Source organism: Oryx dammah, unplaced genomic scaffold, assembly GCF_014754425.2.
Source record: "Oryx dammah isolate SB20612 unplaced genomic scaffold, SCBI_Odam_1.1 HiC_scaffold_10, whole genome shotgun sequence".
Classification (NCBI taxonomy): domain Eukaryota; kingdom Metazoa; phylum Chordata; class Mammalia; order Artiodactyla; family Bovidae; genus Oryx; species Oryx dammah.
Genome location: NW_024070194.1, coordinates 23,069,930 through 23,090,282, shown reverse-complemented (window position 1 = coordinate 23,090,282; position 20,353 = coordinate 23,069,930). Strand labels below are relative to the sequence as shown.

At 50.4% G+C, this 20,353-nt stretch overlaps 1 protein-coding gene across 5 annotated transcripts in view; it reads right to left on the bottom strand.

Moving 5' to 3' along the window:
- Positions 1-20,068, bottom strand: part of FAM110A (family with sequence similarity 110 member A) — a 74,352-nt gene extending 54,284 nt beyond the window's left edge. The window contains exons 1-2 of one of the 5 annotated variants that reach the window (XM_040247644.1): positions 19,825-20,068; positions 8,094-9,543 (exon numbers count right to left, since the gene is read on the bottom strand). In XM_040247644.1, coding sequence (XP_040103578.1) covers positions 8,619-9,506 — 888 coding nt within the window. In that variant the 5' untranslated portion in view covers positions 9,507-9,543; positions 19,825-20,068 and the 3' untranslated portion in view covers positions 8,094-8,618. Of the gene's footprint in view, positions 1-8,093; positions 9,603-12,923; positions 13,111-19,824 lie in introns of those variants that run through there. The other 4 variants (XM_040247642.1, XM_040247643.1, XM_040247641.1 and 1 more) reach the window with 4 other exon arrangements.
- Positions 20,069-20,353: the final 285 nt, after the last annotated feature.

Sequence of the window (20,353 nt, the reverse complement as noted above, 5' to 3'; positions counted from 1 at the left end):
CTTCTCCAACTTGCCACATAGTAAGTGCTTAATGAATATTGGATGGATGGATGAATTCAGTCCCTAAAGGCTCAGAGCTGGTTAATGGAGATGGTTGTTTTGGTGTCAACACACCCACCTAGACATTGCAAGACAAACCCTAGACCAGCCCGGCCTGTGGAACTGTGGGAAGTGTTACCATTCCACTGGGGGCTGCATCATCACTCAGGCACTTGGATGATGCCATTAACAAGGATGTGTCATGCCCACCACCAGGCAGTCCACCCCAGCACCTGATGCCCATTGGCTGGGGTTTCCTGTGGGTGCTGTGTCTGTGGAAACCAAAATATTACTGTAGAGGGTGGAACCACAAAACCAAGCTGGGCAGAGCCAGAATTTGGCCCCTGGATGCCTGCCCCAGGGGAGGTTGGGAGCCGACTGGGCCTGCAAACCTGATGTCTCTCTTTCTTTCAGGTTTCTTGCCATCTACTATGTGTTACTTTATTTTAAATTTATTTTTATTTTTTTCTGCATAGATAATATATTCACAAGGTTCAACATTCAAACGGTACAAAGCAGAGGAAGTGAGTTCCCTCCTCACCGCTGGCTCCAGCCAGCCAGTATCCACAGGCCACCAGTGCGTCAGGTTCCCCACGGAGCCCTCCAGGGAGACTGAAGGCCGGTACAAGAGGGTTTGGGCACAGGGTGCATGGCCTCACACCTTGCTCTGCTCACAGAACCAGGTGCCCTGCCGGTCCACGCCAGTGCCTGCAGGCCATTTTTCCAGTGCTGTGTGTGCTGCTGGTACAAGGCTAGACTGAGCTGATTTAACAACTTCTCATTAATGGACATTTTCAACTGTTTGCTATTAGAAACTATGGCGTGATAAATACCTATAGCTTTTGTATGGGGTATTTTTACATTTAAGTAATACTTTTATGTTTAAGATATTTTTACAGTAAGCCCATCTGATGCAAAAAGACCCTGATGCTGAGAAGGATTGAAGGCAGGAGGAGAAAGGGACAGCAAAGGATGAAATAGTTGGATCCATCAGCAACTCAATGGACATGAATTTGAGCAAGACGGCAAAGGACAGGAAAGCCTGGGGTGCTGCAGTCCATGGGGTCGTAAGGAGTGGGACACTACTAAGCAACTGAACAACAACAACATTAAGCTCACATTTAAATCGTAAGAGAATAACATACTAAACATTTTTGAGGTCTCATTTTTCATGAGAACCCAGAAGCTTTGGGCCCGCAGAACTCCCGTTCTCAGGGAGGAGGCAAGGCTGGGCCAGACCTGTGTCTCACCAGTAACTGCACTAGGTCCTGGCTATGTAACCTCTAATGAGACAGCTGTCCTCTCTGAAGCTTTATGTTCCCCCTGGTAATGCAGCTACCCTGCAGAGTGAAATTAGACACAGACCAAGGAAGAGTTTTGCAAGCTGCAAAGGCTGCAGGCATGTAGGGGATTAAGGGATTTACCTTGCCAATGGACACTGATAAAGGAGAGGGGAGTAGGGAGGGAAGTGGGGGGCATCCAACCAGCCCAGTTTGCCTTTAAGAACCTCCCAGGGCTGCCTGGCCCAGCTGTCAGGAGGCCTATTCCAGCCCAACGCCAGGCTGGCAGGCTCCAGACAGAGCCCCCCGGCTCCAGCTGAATGCCATAGTGAGCGTAGGGGGCCAACCCTGGGGGTGGGCTAGGCTATTTTCATCCCCAGGAAGGCCAGGAAGAGGGCCCCAGCTCCCTTTTTCCCCGACAAGCCCTAACCCTCCATAGCCTGGAGTCTTCCTTTCCAAACCCAGAACCAACCTAGAGGCCACAAATACCTCACAGCACAGCTAGGGAAACCAGGAACCAAAAGGTGAATGGTTTATCTAGCTCACCCAGCTGGGGGCTTAAAGCCAGATCTCCTAATATTCAGGAGTCAGTTCTTTCCAGCATGCCATTTACTCACTTGTTTTCATTCATTCCTTCATCCAACAAATGGCTATGAGATACCGCCTGCTCCCCAGGGGATGGGGACTGAGCCTAGACAAAGCAAACCCCCCTGCCTTATGGAACTGCATTCTAGTGAGAGACACACACAAGAAACATAATGTGGCCTTTGTTTACTGTAAGTAGTGATAGGAGGTGGAGGGTAGGAGTATTTTTCTAGTAAGAAAAATAAACCAGGATAGAGAACTAATGGTTTTTGGAAGCTGATGTTTAGCAGGGAAAGGGCAGTGATTGGGTGGGTCAGGGAAGGCCTCTCTGAGAAGGTGACATGTGGGTACAGACCTGAATGAAGAGAGGGAGTGAGTCATGTGAATATCTGGGGTAGGATAGATACTGGCAGCGGAAATAGCGTACAAAGGCCCTGAGGTAGAAATGTGTCTAGTATGTTTCTGGAATATCAAGGAAGCAGCAGGCTGTGTCAGGGTAGGTAAAGGGGAGGAGGAGGAGGAACAGGGATTCTGGTCATGAGGGCTTGTAGAATACTGTTAGAACTTTGGTGGTTTTGTTGTTATTATTGTTTTTCTTTTTCAGGATGCCTGGCGAGATAGACCCTCACATTGTTCAAAGGCTCTGATAGCCTCACACAGTCAGGTCCTTATGTTTCAGGTTCAGCCTCACCTACCCTCTTTGTTCCAATAGTGTACTCCTCCCACCACAGGACTTTTGCACAGGCTGGTCCTTCATTCTGGAATCCTTTTCCACTCCTAGGCCCACCTCTCCTGGTTAACTTCTATTTATCCTTCACATCTCAGCTCAAATATCTCAGGTTTCCCAGACCTCCTTGGTCAGGTCAAGAACCTCTCCTTCCTTTAGGATGTAATCTTAGTGATCATAAAATTATTGAGATGATCAAATAGTATCCAGACTAAGTCTCCCAAGGGAGGTGTTTGGTTCATTTTGTTTGCTACAATCTCTCCAGGGTGTGCCTAGGACTTGGTATGCAGTAGATCCAAATAAATATATATTGTATGAACACATGAATGGAACAAGCACTTACAAAGACCATAAGCATGTCATTCAGTTTTATTCAGTTTACAGAGCTCAGAGAGGTGAGGCAACTTGGCTAAGATCAGACAACAGGTGGTAGCACCAAAAAGTCCAAGTTTTTCTGATTTCAAAGCTAGGAAATTTCCCCAATACTTTATCAACCATACACACGTGTATTACTCATATGTTAGTCGCTCAGTCATATCCGGCTCTTTGCGACCCCATGGACTGTAGCCTCCTGGGCTCCTCTGTCCATGGAATTCTCCAGGAAAGCATACTGGAGTGGGTTGCCCTTCCTTTCTCCAGGGGGTCTTCCCAACCCAATGATCGAACCCAGGTCTCTTGCATTACAGACAGGTTCTTTACTGTCTGAGCCACCAGGAAAGCCCATCCAGCACACATAGGCTGTGATAAACTGAAAACTGACTGCAAAAATTCCTCCATGCCTGTACTCATACCCTTTGCAGTATGACTAAGAGATGGAGTCTATTTCTCTACCACTTAAATCTGACTTGACCACATCAATTTGGTCAATGGAGCTTTAGTAAACATGACCCAATAAGAGGCTTTAAAGAACACTTGTGCAATGGAGCTGAACACAAAACCTTAAGATCACCATGTGAATGAGCCCACGCTAGCCTCATGGAGGTGAACCGAAGCACCCTAGTAAACAGCTTGCCAGCTGCCAGAGATGTGAGCAAGGCCCTCCAAGACCACCCAGCCCCAGCTGACTGCAGCTATGTGAGTGAGCCTAAGTAAGATCAGAACTGCCCAGCTGAGCCCAAACCAGATTTCCAGTTCACAGAATCATGAACTAATAATTTGTTGCTTAGGGTCTAGGGTGGTCTGTTACTCAGCAAGGGCTTCCTGATACATACACCTAGTGAACACACTGTCAGTGTCTATACACATAAGTACATGCACATAAATGCACACGGATGAGCTTTCATAGCAAGTTTGTTGGCACCTACATAAACACTCACATGCCCCTACAGTTCTCACACACACACACACACACCCATCATCTAACCCCACACACACTCTCCTGGCTGCCAATGTAATGTAATGCACAGTGTAAATGCCAGTCTGGGAACAGATGGGTCGACACTGCCCAAGCTCTATGTTGCTGGCACTGCCAAGTACAGTTCCAAGGTGAATAGAAGTAGACTTTGGTTAAATGAATAAAGCTAAGGGCACAGGACAAGCCAGAGGTTGGCAGCAGGGATCAGACATGCTCGGTGGATAAATGGAGAGGCCTTTTATTCCTCTTAGAGACTCATGTGAGCAGGGACAGAGAGTGGATGCTCACAAGTGCTTATCTTACAAATTGTATTTGTGCTTAAAATTGCATTTAAAAAAAAATGGATCCATTATTGTTTTTAAAGGTCTGTGAGGATTGTTATAAAGCCCTTGAAGGGTTTCAGGAAGAAAATTGGAACCAATAAATTATCCTCTATGTGTAACTATGGGGAAATTGAAGATGTCTGAGAATCAAATTATGAGTAAAGAGGAAACTAAGCAAATGGAAAACAAAGCAGGTCATAACTCCAGGAAGAACAGAGTTGCACAAAAAAAGGAAATCTAACTGTAATATGCAACTTGGCAAGAAAATATTTATATGGTCACAATATAAACAATATTAATTAATCATTTAATAAAAAATTGTGATAAATGTTGATTTTGAAAGAGAAGTGGGTAAGAAAAGTTGTCTTCCTTGATAATAATAACTACAAAAAGAAACAGTTTTGACCACTTACTGGGTGATGTGCCTTATTCTAGGCACTTTACATGCTGAATCCTCATAAGAGTCTAATATCTTCAATATTCTTATTACTCATTTTACAAATGAGGAAACTAAGGCAAAAGGTACTTAAGTCTTAAGGTAGTTAAGTCTAAGTTAAGAGGACTTGCCAGGTCATCTGACCAGTAAAGGAAAGGGCTAGAATTCAAACACAGTCAGGCTGCAGAAGCCACACTCTAGGGACATCAGACCTGAAAGTCAACATTTGCCTAAAATTAATCAAGAAAATGGCAGGAAAAGAATGTTATTTAGAAATATGGAGGAAAATGTCAGAAGAAATAGTTTAAAAAGTTGAATGTGTTTACTTTGGAGAGCAGGGTTAGGAGTGGGAAGGGCAAGGGAATGTTTTTAGTAATATTTAATTTATATAGAATCATATACCTCCATGAGCAGGGGACAAGAACTGACTGGGAAGGAATGTGAGGGAATTGTTCATGGTTCTGTGTTCTGATCGAGGTTTGGGGTACAGTATGTACTTGTCTAAATTTGGCAAATGGTACTTTTAAGATCTATGCATTTCACTGTATATAAATTTTATCCCCCACCCTCAAGAATAACCATAAACAAATATTTAATATGAAACTCTGTTTAGTGTCTTTGAGGGGAAGGGTACTGATGCTTGCAGTTTACTTTGAAAAGTTTCCAAAAAATCCAATTGTCTTACTGGATGGAGAGAGGCCTCATAGAGCAAATATAGCAAAATATTAACAACCGTCCATCTAGTAGGTGATATATGTATTCACTGAATAATTCTATCAACTTTTATGTTTGAACATTTTAATAAAATTTGGGGGGAAATATATAAATGTATCATCTGAAAAATAATATTAAATTTTTAAAAAACCTGGATGGGGCTTCTGTCTTGGGCCAGGATGGATCTGCAGACTTCCCTGGACATCGGATGTCAGACAAGATGGGGGGTCTCCTCCCCCTGGCCCCCTTCAGCAACTCTTTAGCAAAGGCAGAACCATTTCATCAGGGCAGGGACAATACCCTCTCACTATATCCCTTCCTCTGTCAAAATAAACTGAGGCCCTGCAGGTGGGGATGGGCACTTTCCCAGGGGGCCCATCACACCTTCATGACAGAAGTGAGCAGCCAGGTTGCCAGTCTCCCAAGCCCAAGTGTATATAATTAGCTGGTGAGAAACAGATCAGGGAGCAAATCTCATCTTTGCCTAATTAGGGGCTAGGCAGCTGGGGCCAGTCTGGCCTGGGGAAGCTGCTATGGAGGCCCAGCAGCCCCAGGGGACAAGGCAGCAGCTGCAGGCCCTCACAGGGGCTGAAACACAGTGGCTGCCAATCACTGCCCCTCACACTCCAACTGGAGGCGAAACAATAGAGGGCCTGTTTCTGTGGATCCCCAAGGCTTGGTAGGCCGGGGGTAAGGGGAATGGCAGAAGCTGCTAGCCTCTCCCTCCACAGAATCCTGGCCGAGGGGAACCCCTGTCAGAAAAGTCAAGGCTCAAACTGTCTCACCTTCCTCATTTCCAAGAATCCCTCCCTGCTCTCTTGCATCAGACCTTCCCAATGCCCTTCTTGGCTCCCCCCATCACAGCTTCTAGGAAGAGCTCTGGTCTTAGGGCAGAAGTCCCTGAGTGCATCTGTTCCAAATTATATGACTAGTTTCTACTTAGCGGCTCCTTCCCTCCCCTGAGACCTGGCAGGGCCCATGGCTATCTTGCCAACTGCTGGGCCTCCAGTAGGTGTTCAATAGTGACTAGGAGGAAAGGCTGCCAGGATTTGGAAGAGAGGTGAGGCATGTGTCAGGAGAATCAAGGAGCCAGAGAGCCGGTGACTGGGATGCCTAGGAGGCTAGGGTGTGACCCCAGGCTGGAGTGCAGACCCACTCTGTGAAGCCCAAAAGCCACTACCCCTCCCTGCTCTAAGACAAGAGGTGATCTTCTTAGGTGACCCTCAAAAAGTCACCTTGAGGATTCAGTGACAGGTTTAGTATGAATGGTCTGAGTCCAGCTCTTAAACTTCCTCCAGGAACAAGGGGTCTCCCAGATCATCACCAGCAGTCCTGTGACCCAAACCTTGATTTCTTCACATGTAAAATGCAACCAAGGCTCCCTCCTTGTGTTTCTAGAGAACTGACAGCTCACGGCAAGGGGCAACACTTAGCACAGAATTCAGGCTGAGTTGCCTTGGAGGTAAAGGTTCTGACACCTCAAAAGACACCACCTCTGCAGAGCTGACACAGATTATCAGCCCAACCCCATCACTCCTTTAACACAGGGATGGGGTGGGAGGGCCAGCTCCTGCATTGCCAAACCTGCTGGGAGCCTACAGCAGGTCATCGCCGGCCTGTGCCTCAGTCTCCCGATCTGTATCATGAGGGGTGAACTCCATCCTCATGAATTTGAATACCATCCTCTTCTACAACCTGATTTCCCCTATTTCCCCAAATGGTTCAAGCCCAGTCAAGTCCCCTGGGGACTGGTGGTGGACTGTCAGACAGCTGGTCTGACCTGGATGTTTGTCAACAGCCCAACGGAAATCTCCTCTTTATGCTTAAAATAAAACCTACATCAAACCTGTCACCAAGGGCCCCCATTAGAGCTTCCTGTTTCTGAGTGCTGCAGCCCAGGCAGCCTGCAGGAGAGGAAGCACCTCCCAGCCCTGCCCCCTCCCTCGGGAAAGCAGGGATGCAGAGCCCATCCAGCTTCTCACCATTTATGAGCCTGGCCCTAGTTGCTTCATCAGCCAAGGGTGGGGTCTCCTAGCAGGTAACTAACCTGGAGGGAGATGGGAAGGAGCCGAGATCTCAAAGCCCAGTGCCAGCCACCTCCTTCCCCTTCCTCAAGCCCAAATAAGACCATGCTGTCAATTTATCCACCAAGGCCCAAAGAGGGAGACTGGCCTGACCAGGGTCACTCAGAGTTAGGGGCAAGGCCACTCATTTTTTTCTATCTATCTCAAGTCCTGCTTCCTCTGAGAATTCCACTTCCAATCTATGGACTGTGTGACCTCAAGTTCAGGGCTTGCCCTCTCTGAGCTTCCGGTCCCCTTGGGAACTGGGCTGGGATGGAAAAGGGCACATAACTTATGGTTGGGGAAGGTCCATATACCCGTCAGCCTTTCCTTGCAGGTCCCCTTCCCAGTGTTCTTCCTAGTTCTATCCCAAATTCTATGAAGAAGGCCCATCAGCAAGCTTCCCAGAGGGGTTTTGAGGATGCTCTGTGAGGCAAGTCTCAGGCCAGGCCAGCCACTGAACTCATGCTCCCCCAGATCCTAGGGTGGACAATCACTGACTTTTGAAGGCCCCATCCCAAGACTTCCCACCCTTTCCCCTTGTAAACACAGAAGAATCTGATGACCCAGCCTTTGAAAAACAAGCATTTGTGTTTATTAACCAAAAGAAGGGAAGTCAGAGCAGTGCAGCCTCCTACAAATCCCTTCTGTAGTCTACCCACCTAGGCCCAGGCTGCCAGGGCCACTCTTCCCTGCCCCACCCCAGGGTGAGTTCCCAGGTAACCAAGGCCCACGGGCTAAAGAAGAGGAAGTCAGCAAAGGCCAGAGGCCAAGGAAGAAAGAAACAGAGCTGCTGGGTAGACAGTTCTGGTGAGATCCCTTGGCCCTCCACTCTCAGTGGGGAGGGTCAAGTGCCCCAAATCCAAACCCACAAGCAGGGGACATTCATGTCAAAACCCTACATGTGAGGGCCAGGCAGTGGTCCAAGGTCAAGAGCCAACTCTCTCCAGGTCAGTCCTTGCCAGATGGGTGCTCTGAGCCTTTGCCTCTACAGCAAGTTCACACAAGGCAGCAGCCCTGGGTCTGCTCCAAGCCAGGGAATGGATGCAGGAGAGGTCAAGAGGCCAACAGCCTAAGATCCCGACTCCAGTGGATACCTAGCCTTCAGCTGCTGGAGACTCCCTCGCCTGCCGCAACCCATACAGCCATTTGATTACGCGGGCGTTGCGCTCTATCACTGACACGCCATAGGGGACACGCTCCCGAGCCCGATCCTCGATGGTGACAGAGCTGCGGCGGGAGCAGTCCCCCTCGGAGCTGGCTGGCCCAGCACTGGGCCCCGCCAGCGACACGATGTCTGAGCTGGCCCGCGCTAGGTGGGCCACACCCAATCCCTGTGCCTCCTCCGGGTCCAGGCCACAGAAGTTAAAGAATCGCTCCAGGTCAGCTGCTGCCCGTGAGAAGCGCTCACTCAGGTCCGACTTGGAGCGTTGCAAACCTGGGGGCCGGACTGGGCTAGAGGCAGCGGCAGGGCCTGGCGATGGGCAGGGCTGGACAGGTGACGCCGGCAGGGGCAGGACATCCACTCGCCGGACTGCAGCAATACTCGGTGGTGGGCGTGGAGGCGTGGCCGGGGGAGGCTGCCTGGCCCCCTCAGCCCATCCAGGGGTACGGCTGGCCTCGGCAGGGGACACAGGACTATCACACAAGTTGATGAGGCTGCTAAGGATGTCCAAGTCCAGCTGGGGCCGGCGGCCGGGACCAGGCAGGGCTCGGCGGCTAGGTGTGAGCACGGTGCGGCGAGTTCCAGGGCTGAAGAGGGGCTGTTTGCACAGCAGGGGCTGCACAGGCTCCTGACGAGTGTTGGCCACATGCAGGCTCTTGACGTACTTGGCCTTGTCGGCCTCCAGGCGCTCGACAGCACTAGGTTTCCGGGCTCCACCGTCCGCTGGCCGCCGGAGCAGGTAGCCAGGAACCTTGGTCCGTAGGCGGATAGGTAGGGCAGGGGTGTCCCGGGCTCCCGGAGTCAGTGTGTCCACAGGCATGGCTGTTACATTCCCCGAGGGCTTCTGTCTGAGGAGACTGGAGAAATGAGAAGACAGAGATCCAAGCAGAAAGCTAGCAGCTGGACTCCACAACGGCTGCAGGGGTGGAAAAAAACGACAGAGCCTACTCAGACAAAGGCTCAGCGAAGACCAAGAGACCAAAGACGCCTTCCCTATTAAAAGGTAAAAGCCACGCCTCTGATTCACAGGGAGCCAATCAGCAGGCAGAAAGCTGGGCCTGTGGCCCCACCCACTCCCCCTCCTTCGAGGAGGGCCGAGCCCAGCTGAAGCAGAAGGAAAAAAGGTACCAAAGACAGACGCGGGCTGCCTGGGCATAAAGGATGGGGATGGTATATTTTAAAGGAAGCAAAGTAGGCTCCAGGCTGAGTGCTGGACATCAGTCAGCTCAACCTCAGTGGGTCCTCTTCTCAACTCCATTTTGCACTTGGGGAAACTGAAGCCCAGGGAGGCAAGCTTGAGGAAGCTAATTCAACAAGTTGGTGGCTGTCCCTTGCCTCCCTTGTCCCGCTGCCGCGCAGGGGTCTTGGGGTTGAGTGGCCAAGAGAAAGGGCTCCAATCCCACACCCCACCTGGAATGCCCACAGGAAGCCTGGAACCACCTTCACCCCACACTCACCTAGGCAGGAAGCTGCCCTGTGCCATCCACCCGCCTGGACATGCCAGGCCCCAGGCACAGCAGCAGAGCTTGTGGAGGAGGAGCGCAGAAAGTCCCTACCCCACCCCTGCCCCAGTGGAGTCCAGACACCCATTAGCTTCCAGTATGAAATTCCAATGCCAGGCCCACGGTGATCCATGGATGCCTGTCAGGTGGAAACATCAGCCCTGAGCTATGCGGGCCCAGGAGAAGCCAGAAATGCCCAAGATCACAGCCCTGCTCAGGAGTATCCAGCCAACTCTGCATCTGCCAACAGCAGTAGTATGGACACCCATAGGCAGGAGGGCCTACCTCTGGAGGCACTGGTCTCCACATGATCATCTAAGCATCAGGGCCAGTGCCCTGGCCATCAGGCCACCCCTGTCCCTTTTTCCAAGGAAGAAGGGCTAGAGTCCCAAAGTGCTCCCCGAAGTCCCCTGGAGATGGGCTGGAAGAAAACCCATAGACCAAGTCCTGAACCTTTTCAAGTATAATATGGGCGAAAGGGACTCCATCAAGATGATCTTCAAGAGGACTTTCAGGCCATCTAAACCAGTATTGTCTAATTCAATAGCCACTAGCCACATATGGCTACTCAGCCTTAACTTTAAATTTACAGTAAATATAATTCAGTTCCTGAATCACACTGGCCACATTTTAAGTGCTCGACAGTCATATGTGGCCAGTGGTCACTCTACTAGACAGCATGGATTGGAGCATTTCCACCTGCAGCAAAAAGCTATACTGGACAGCCCCACCTCGACATCCAGAATGCCATGAAGGAAGAGTCTGGACTGGGGAGGGGAGAGAGGAATCTGTCTTCTAGACATCTGACATCATCCTCTCCTGTAATCTTGAAACAAGTCTGTGATACAGGTCTCTGTCATCCCATTTTCACAGACGGAGAAACTGAGACTCAAAGAAGTTGCCAACCTAGGTTCCAGAGCCAGTAAATAAGACACAAAGTCATATGAAGCCTAATTCACTCGTCTAAAAAAAAGAGTAGTTTTACTCATTATTATTCATATTCTCCTAAAACAGCTGGGCGGGGGGGGGGGGGGGGCGGCGAGGGAGGGTCTGTTTTGTTCCCCTGTCTCAGTTTCAAGATATTGCTCTTTACGCATAACTAACAGTCAATGGATTTTTACTAAGATAAAATACCTGTGAGGGCCAAACATAAGTAGGGAGACCAGGGACAAACTAGAGAGGGGGCACACCCACCCTACTGTAGGCATATGGTCCAAAATTGTAGGTATAGAATGTTCTAGGAAGCTGAGAATCCAGAGTGCATGGAAACTCTAGATTGTTAGTCTATTTGATAATAATAATATTAAAAACTGCACGGACAGGGCAAACAAAATGCCTGCAAACATATCTGAGCCCCTCCCTTCCCACCCCAGTTTGAGACCTCTGCAACCAAGGCAAGTTGACAACAGAAACTTGGGGGCTTTTGGCCCAAAGCCAGAGCCGCTCCAGAGGTAGAAGGGATGAAGTAGGTGGGAGAAGAAGACTGCCCCACTCAGGACCAACCCCCAAGGAGACCTCAGGAGGGAAGGGTCACAAGAAAGGTAGCCATGCCAAGCCCTGTCAAGGTAGGTAGGCTCTGCCCCACCCCCTGGCTACCACCTCCCAAACCAGTCCAACCCGTTGGTGGCATGAGTTCCCTCCCGGGCATCATCAGGGAAACAGAGGGAGGAAGGAGGTCAGATGGGCAGGGCTAGGGCATAAGTTCTGCGACCCCCACCCCCACCCGGCTCCGGCTTCCAACGTCTCCAGCAGACCAGGCGCCCCAGGGGCTCTTCTGGCCAGACCAGGGCAAATTCTAGGAGCCAAGCTTGGCTATGGGGCTACTGGCCAGCTTGCCCAGAACTCGCCCACTCCGACCGCTGTGCGCCTTTCGCAAACAGCTGCACCTCTTCCAGACTTGGGGTTTCCTTATCTGTGAAATGCTGTTAAAAATAGACCTTCCTCATCCTCCAGGTCACCGTGAAGATGGAGAGACAAAAAACAAGTCGAGCACTTTCGTTCACTGCATGACCTGGGCTCCCTGTTTCTATTATGAATTGGACCCAACTCCTGAGACCGCTCCTCTCGCAGGGGTCTCTAAGTCTTCTCCAGAAGGGTCTGGGTCTAAGCCGCGGACAAAGGAGGCTAATCCGTGAACAAGACTCATTCCACAGGCGGGTGAAGCCCAAAGTGCTGCTGCTTCCGAGTTGAAGCCAGGGTCCCGGTCCCCAGGTGGGGCTCGTGCTTTCTCTGAGGCCTCCTCTCATCACCCAACGCCCCACCCACGGATTTCAAACACCCACAAAAGACCCCAAATACGCCGGCCCCAGGCCCTTCTCCTTGGCATCCTCGGGCATGTAGCCTCACCATGCTCCCTCCCCAGCGGCTTCCCGGGCATTAGCCTCAGGAGGCCGCGGTGGGGGGCCGCGGGGGTCGGAGGGGAGAGGGTCGTAGAGGAGCCCGGATCCCCGGTCTAGCTTCTGCCCTTGTCCTTCCTAGCCGAGAGCAATCTTGGGGACTCCTAGCGGCGGCGGAGGCCCAGAGCCCAAGAGTACGCTGTGTGACTCTAGTCTGCTAGCCGCCCCTCTCCGAGCTCAGGTAGTCCCGGCTCTTAAATGAGAGAGCAGACGGCACGATTCCTACAGCCTCGTCCAGGCCTGAAGGTGAGTTTCGGCCCGGTCCCCGCCTACCCGAGGAGGAGGGAGAGGTGCCCGGGCAGCCCCGACCCAGGCGCCCAGGCCCCGGTCCGCACATACCTGGCTGCGTCCCGGCCGCCGCTCTGCGCTCTCCAGCCCGGCCCACCTGGGCTCAGGTAACACAACGTTTGCGCAACTTCCGGCGGCCGGCCCCCGGCAAGTGAACCCGCCGGCCCAGGAATTACTCGAAAAGGGAGAAGGAAAACCAGGCAGCGGACCGGAACTGAGCCCAGGCTTGCTGTCCGTCAGCTCGGGGCCGGGACCTGGTCTCAGGCGCCCTGACTACCCCAGGAAGCCCTTCCGAAGAGCGGGGCCCGCCCATCCCCAGCTGCCTTGGCCCACACGTGGAGCCCAGTAGGGCAAGGGCACCCATCTTGCGGATGGAAAAACTGAGTTCTCCTTGTCACTGCCACAATGACCGCCAGTTAATATATTAACTTTTCCTGGTATTAATTAACCCATTTTAATCTTCCCAACAATCCCTATGAAGGGAGCTCTATTATTATCCCCATTTGACTAATGGAAAACTGAGGCTGGGACAGGCTGAGTCAGTTGCCAAAGTCACCCTGCAGAGTCCAAATTGGGCTCTTTCTCCTCAGACCAAACCTTAATTAACACCACCCCCCTTTCTGGCTGTGTGTCCCTGAATAGGTTACTGAACCTCTCTGGTCTTCCATTCTGTCTAAAGGAGAGTCCCAGCTTCCAGGCAAGGTCAGTGTGAGTTCTTAGAGCTTGAGAGTGCCTACTGAAGCTTTGAGCAAGCTGTAAACATTAGTAATTGACAGCAATAATAATAACTAGAATTTCAGATTGCCAGACACGGTCCTTGTTTTAATCTCTATACTACCCTGAGAGGGAGAAGCTATTTGATCCCCATTTTACAGATGAAGAGTCAATAGTAGCCCTGCCAGAAGGAACCCCTGGGAGGGAGGTGACCATCTCTTCTGCCACCAAGCTCTATTACATCACTTTGGGTGGCACATTCAATGAAGCCAGTTTTCACTGGGATCCTGCGGTCCAAAGAAGGAAGTGAGCACTGGCCTCAGACATGAGCCCCAAGGAAGTGAAAGGACCCAGTTCCACGTCTGTGCCTGGTGGGGGCTGCACCAGCATTGAGGTGGAGGTCACAAGGGGACAGGAACTGATTCAAGGAACAACTCTCTTCCACCTGGGAGTGAATCAGCTCTGAGACCTCTTCCAGTCCCTGGGTCCTGATTTTAGGAGGATAAGCGAGGTGACAAGACCATCATTGTCCACAGCAGACTGCTGGGTCCCTTCCTAACCGTCTAAGGCAACAGTGGGGAAGGAAGCTGTGCTCAGTTAGGCTCTAACAGTAGTAAAAGCAAGGCAATGATGTCAAGTTTTATAAAACAGGTAGAACTTCTCCAAGTGCTTGCTTTGTACCTGGCATTTGTTCTAAGCTCTTTCTAGGAATTAACTAATTTATTAATCCTCACATGTACACTGTAAGGTAGGTACTACTATTATGACTATTTTACATTTGAGAAAACCAAGGCATGGAGAGTGAGGCCACATGTCTGAGGTCACATGGCTAATAAATGGCAGAGCCAGAACCTGAACCAAGGCCTGGATCTGGGGGGCAGGGGTGTGGAGGAGACAGTCCCCAGTCTCCTGCTAGTCTCTGGCCACTCACCAGGGGACTCCTGGGGAATCTCTAGCCTCCCTCTCTGGGCCCCAGAGAGAGAAGCCAACTTGGCTATGGTTCTGGACCTGTTTGCTCAGCTATGAGGGCAGAAATGGCAATGTTTTCCCAACAGAAATCAGATGTCATCACAGCTCTGCTTAAGTCACCCCAGCCCCAGCCCCTGAGACTCCATATCACCTGAGAACAAAATCCAAACTCTCCACTTGGCCCTCCTCTCAGTCCTCCTCCTCTGCCACCTCTTCTCCAGCCTTCCCTGCTCCAGCCTCTGAGTCTTCCCTGCTGTTCCTGAGCACACCAAGGTTTCTCCTGCCTCAGGGCCTTTCCACCATCTTTTCTCTGCCTGGAACCTTCCATTTTCACTTCCTCAGAGAGGTTTTCCTGACCACCCTGGGGCTCCTGCCAACTCTCTTACCCAGTTAGTTCCCTTCCAAGCATTCATCGCACCCTGTCATTTTAGATATTCACTACCACCTGAAAGTCCCTTGAACAGCATGGAGATCAAACCAATCAATCTTAAGGGAAATCAACCGTGAATACTCATTGGAGGGACTGACGCTGAAGTTGAAGCTCCAGTATTTTGGTCATCTGATGCAAACAGCCAACTCACTGGAAAAGTCCCTGGTGCTGGGAAAGACTGAAGGCAGAAGAAGAAGAAGGTGTCAGAGGATGAGATGGCTGGATGGCATCACCAATGCAATGGACATGAACTTGGGCAAACTTTGGGAGATGATGAAGGACAGAGAGGCCTGGCGTGCTGCAGTCCATGGGGTCACAAAGAGTTGGACACGACTGGGTGACTGAACATCAACAACAACCACCTGTTTCCTATCTCTCCCATGGGCTAAGAACTCCATCCTCCAGGGACAAAGCATAAAAGGGGACAACACAGACCAAGTGGCCAGGCCACCTGAAAGACCAAGGCCCCTCAGCACCAAGCCTCCTCCCACCCCTCTACTCTGCCCAGGCCTTCCTCCACCAGTCCCACCCCTGCTCCAGCCTCCAGGAGCCCCTACTCAAGCTGGGCTCCAGACATTTCTAACTGAATCCTATTTTGCCTCCTAAGATGCCACATCCAAGTCTCTGCACACACTGCATCCTTTGCTGGCAGTGCCCTTTTCCACTCCCTCTCCCTGGCCACCCCTGTAGCCTTGATTCTAGGACTAGCCTGACTGAGTTCAAATCTCAACTCCACCAGTGATCAGCTATAAAACTTGGGTAAGATACTTCTCCATGCCTTGGTTTCCCCAACTGTAAAGCAGGATCCCTAATAGTGCCTCCCTCCCAGCATGAGGCCCGTGCTTGACAAATGCCACCAAAATGTGAGCTATGATAACTCTTCAACCAGATAGATGCTCCAGTGCCCAGCTCCTCTGTGAGGCCTTCGTCAGCCCAGACAGAATGTTGACCACTTCTCTCAGAGGTTACAAATCTAAGAATGCGGTCACTTGAATAGATATTTCTCCAGAGAAGGTACACAAGTGGCCAGTAAGCACAAGAAAAGATGCTCAGCATCGCTTATGATTAGGGAAATGCAAACCAAAACCAGAATGAGATACCATACCACACCCATAAGATAGCCTTATCAGTCAAACAATATCAGAAAATAATAAATGTGGATGGAGAATGAGGTGAAATTAGAAACTTGGTGCTCTCTTGGGATATAAAATGGTACAGCCACTATGGAAAGAGTATGGCAGTTAAGCAAAAATTTTTAACAGACTTACTATGGAATCCAGCAAACCTACTTCAGGTATATGACCAAAAGAACTAAAGGCAGGGACTTGAACAGATACTTGTACATCAGTGTTTATAGCAGCATTATTCACAATAGCCAAAAGGTGGAAACAACCCAGGTGTCCCCTGACAGATAAATACTCAAAATGTGGGGTACGGTATATACACATAGTGGAACGTCATTTAGCCTTAAAAAGGAAGGAAATTCTGACACATGTTATACAACACGGATGAATCTTGAAGTCATCATGCTAAGTGAAATAAGGCAGTCACAAAAGAACAAATACTGCCTGATTCCACTTATATGAGGTTCCTCAAGTAGTCGGATTCATAGAGGCAGAAAGAACGGTGACTGCCAGGGGCAGGAGAGCGAAGAGAGCAAGGAGTTACTATTCACTGGGTATGGAGTTTGCATTAGCAATGGTTGCACAACACTGTAATGAACATAATGTGACTAGACTGTACACTTAAAAATGATTAAAATGGTAAACTGCATTTTATTAACACATACATTAAAAAAAAAAAAAAAAGAAGGTTTAGAGTCTGAAGCCAGACTCCTGGGATTCCAATTCCAGCTCTAGGTGCAAGATATTAAACATCTCTTGTGCTCAGTTTCCCTTCATAAAGAGGAAATAACAGCAGTAACTACCTTATGTCATAGAATTGACAGAATTGAAGGAGTTCACACTTGTAAATTACTTAGAACACAGTACGGGATCAAGAGGTGTCATGATTTCTATTCTTTGCTGAGGGGGCAGGAGGTGTGGTTTCTGATGTTTATCATTTTTATGACATTGTGCACTTCCACCTCACCCCTCCCTTCCACCTAATTCTCCTTTTCTTTAGCAGAAGTCCAGCCCAGACTTGGGTGGAGACAGAGAGGCCCTCTCCTGCCCCAGAGGGAGCCAGGAAGGCTCCAGGCAGCAGAGACTGCCAGGCAGCAGGACAGCTGCCAGGGCCAGAGACACCCAGCTGGGCATCCTCCAGGCCCACGCCAGGCCCCACACTATTTCTGGAGTTTTCCCAGACCTTCGTGCCCTGGCCTGCCTGCAGTCAGCCTTGCCCAGGGCAACCTTGCACAAACCTCAGGAAGGGAAAGGTAAACAGGCCACAGAAGCGGTGTGGGTGCAGTTGCCTAAGGCAGCAATCTCCCATTTGGCCCACCAACTGCACACCTCCACCAACTCAGTCCTCTGGGCCTCAGGTCTGCACCTGAGCTTGCCAAATGAGGACAAAGGGACTCGCAGTGCAGACTAAGAGAGATACTGCGCGCAAAGCCTTAGGGTAGGGCCTGGCACACAGGATGCGGAAGGTGGAGTTGGGACAGACCCACAACCAAGCCCACTTCCTGTCCCGGACTGCCCTCTGCCTGGGCCGAAGCTCACCATCATGGCTTCTTTTCTCGGCACAGAGATGTCAAGAACCTTGTCCAAAGTCACAAGAAAGTTAATGACAGATCATAGACAGGGCAGTGGTCTCATGATTAGATAAATAATCTATAATACACATATATTTTTTTCAACCAGGTGATACATGTGCATGGCTTAAAATTCATAAGCTATAAAGGAAATTAAAAAAAGAAAAACACCTCCCTCCACTCCTTTCCCCAGTCACCCAGTTCCCCTCCCTGCAAGAATCATTATGATCAGATGGTTATATGTCCTTTCAGGGAGATTTCAGGCACATACAAGCAACAATGGACATATTTTATTTCTATTTTTTTACACATAGCAACATGTTCTGTGCATTGTTTTCATCTTACTCTTTCACTGAATAATATATGTTCTTAATATGTGTTATTAGCATGTTATTAATTATAATATTAATAAACTTAATAATATATGTTGTACTACATAAAGAGCCCATCAGTCCGTACCGATGGCCACTGAGCATGTGTCTAGTCTCTATTAAAAACCACACTGTGGGACTTCCCCAGTGGGCCAGTGGTTAAGAATCTGCCTGCCAGTGCAGGGGACATGGCTTCTACCCCTGGTAGAAGATCCCACATGCCATGGAGCAACTAGGCCACAACAAACGAAGCCTCCAAGTTCTAGAGCCCATGATCCACAGCAAGAAAAGCCACCACGATGAGAAGCTTGCAACTAGAGAAAGCCCAGGCAGCAACGAAGACCCAGCTCAGCCAAAAATAAACAAATAAATAAAAGAGTTCTCAGGCAGAGCCTTAAAAAACCCAAAAACCCCACACTGTGGGCTCACTGCACCTATATTATTCTGCCCAGAAGTGGGACAGCTAGGTCAGGGGGATGCATGTGTAATTGTGACAGAGATGAGGGACTGTGATCCAGGGAGTTGATCTCCCACCAGCAGAACACACAACAAATGACCAATAAATGTTAGCATTAGTCATTTTGATTCCTAGGGCTTTGGGCACCCCTCAGTTTCACACTGGAGGCGATTACCTCATTTACCTCACCCTAGCCCCTCCCTGCATCACATTCCAGTCCGGGAAGATAATAAACTCGCTAATAAGTGAAATTATAGGACATTGGATGGGGTAAATGCTACTGAGAAAAACAAAATAGACAAGGCAGAGCATATGAAGTGAGTAAATATTTGTTGAAAGAATGAAGACTTGTTTTCTTTCTGAATTTCCAGAGTTCTGCTCCCTTTAAAGCCAGGAGACTGGTTTGGAGGAGAGAGGATAAATAGTTCCCCTTGAAGAGATTCTAGACTCCCAGATGCTACAATTCTGAGTGTCTAGGATTCTAAGATGGAAGCCAGACAGATTGGGAACCAGCCCCAGAGTTGCCAAGTCTGACCATGTGGTTTTGGGCAAAGGGGCTTAACTTCTTAGAACCTCAGTTTGCCCACCTACAAAAGGAAACCAATAGCAACCAGCAGGTGGGGAGGGGGTTCCCCAGGAGGTAAGGCCTGGTGTAGGTCAGATGCTCTACCAGGAGGGGTCCTGGGCCCAGGACCAAGTCCAGTGTCTCTGGTGACTAGCGTCTTTGGCTGAGGGCTGTGCCTACCCTTTTGCCCAACCCGGAGCAGATTCCCAAGAGTCCTACAGCAATTCCAGGGCCAAAGCATCTGCTGCCCACCTGGCACCTAGCTCAGAAATGTCAGTCCTGCCTGAGCCACCTGTATCTTCTCTCTGAGAGGGAGAGCTCTGTAATTCAGAGCCCTGCAAGCTGAAGGATCTCAAGTGAGCCCTAAGTCCACCCCTGGCTTTCTGGAGAAATGAAGACAGGTGGTGGGGAGAAGACCCCAGGCCGATGCTGGGGAGAGGCAGCCTGGAGCTGATGCAGCCAGGGCTCTCATGTTCCTGTTGATAAGAGGCTAAGAAAGCGACCACCAGTTACCTGTCAGGGTCTCTCAAGGCAAATCTAGATCTATTACACTAGAGACTGCGAGATGGAGCAGAAAGATATGAATCAGATTCTCTGCCAGACTCCGTCTTTCTGAGCCTCAGCGTTCGCATCTGTGAAATGGGGTACCCTCGTAGGACTCGGAGAGAACACGCACCGCAGGGGTGAATACAGCCTCCCTTACACCCGGGTTCGCGCCCCGGACCACCCGTGCCCTCACAAGAAGCCTCACCTAGGCGAGTCCCGCTCCTCCAGTGTGGGTCTTGAGGAGGCTGACAGCTCGGACCCAGTCAGGCGGGGAATGGCCGCACCCAACACGGCTCGGGAGGCCCAAGCCCCACGTGAGGACCCGCGGGGGCCTCTTCGGAGCTGTGCTCCGCACCCGAGATAAGCCGGAGAACCTGACTGTCCCAAGATCCCAGACAGAGCGAAGGTCTGGGGGCACAGAGGGGAAGCGAAAATCCCGGGGCGCTGGGGGAAGGGGAAATGAGCGCGTCGCTTCACCCCCCTCCCCGACACCAGAATGGTTTGCCCCGGACATCCTGATTGGTTTCTCGCTTCCGTTCGAACTCCGCGCCGCCCGCATTGCCAGGCAACGGCTTAGCTTCGTCCGGGCCTGGGAGCGCCAGGTCTTCGCAGTCCCTCCCCGCCCCTCACCTTCCCGGTGGTATCAGGTTCTTTGAGCAGCCTCTTTAGCTCAAGCGGCTAATTCTTTCTCTTGTTCACCCGGGACTTAGCTGATGGACGGAGGAGCCTGGTGG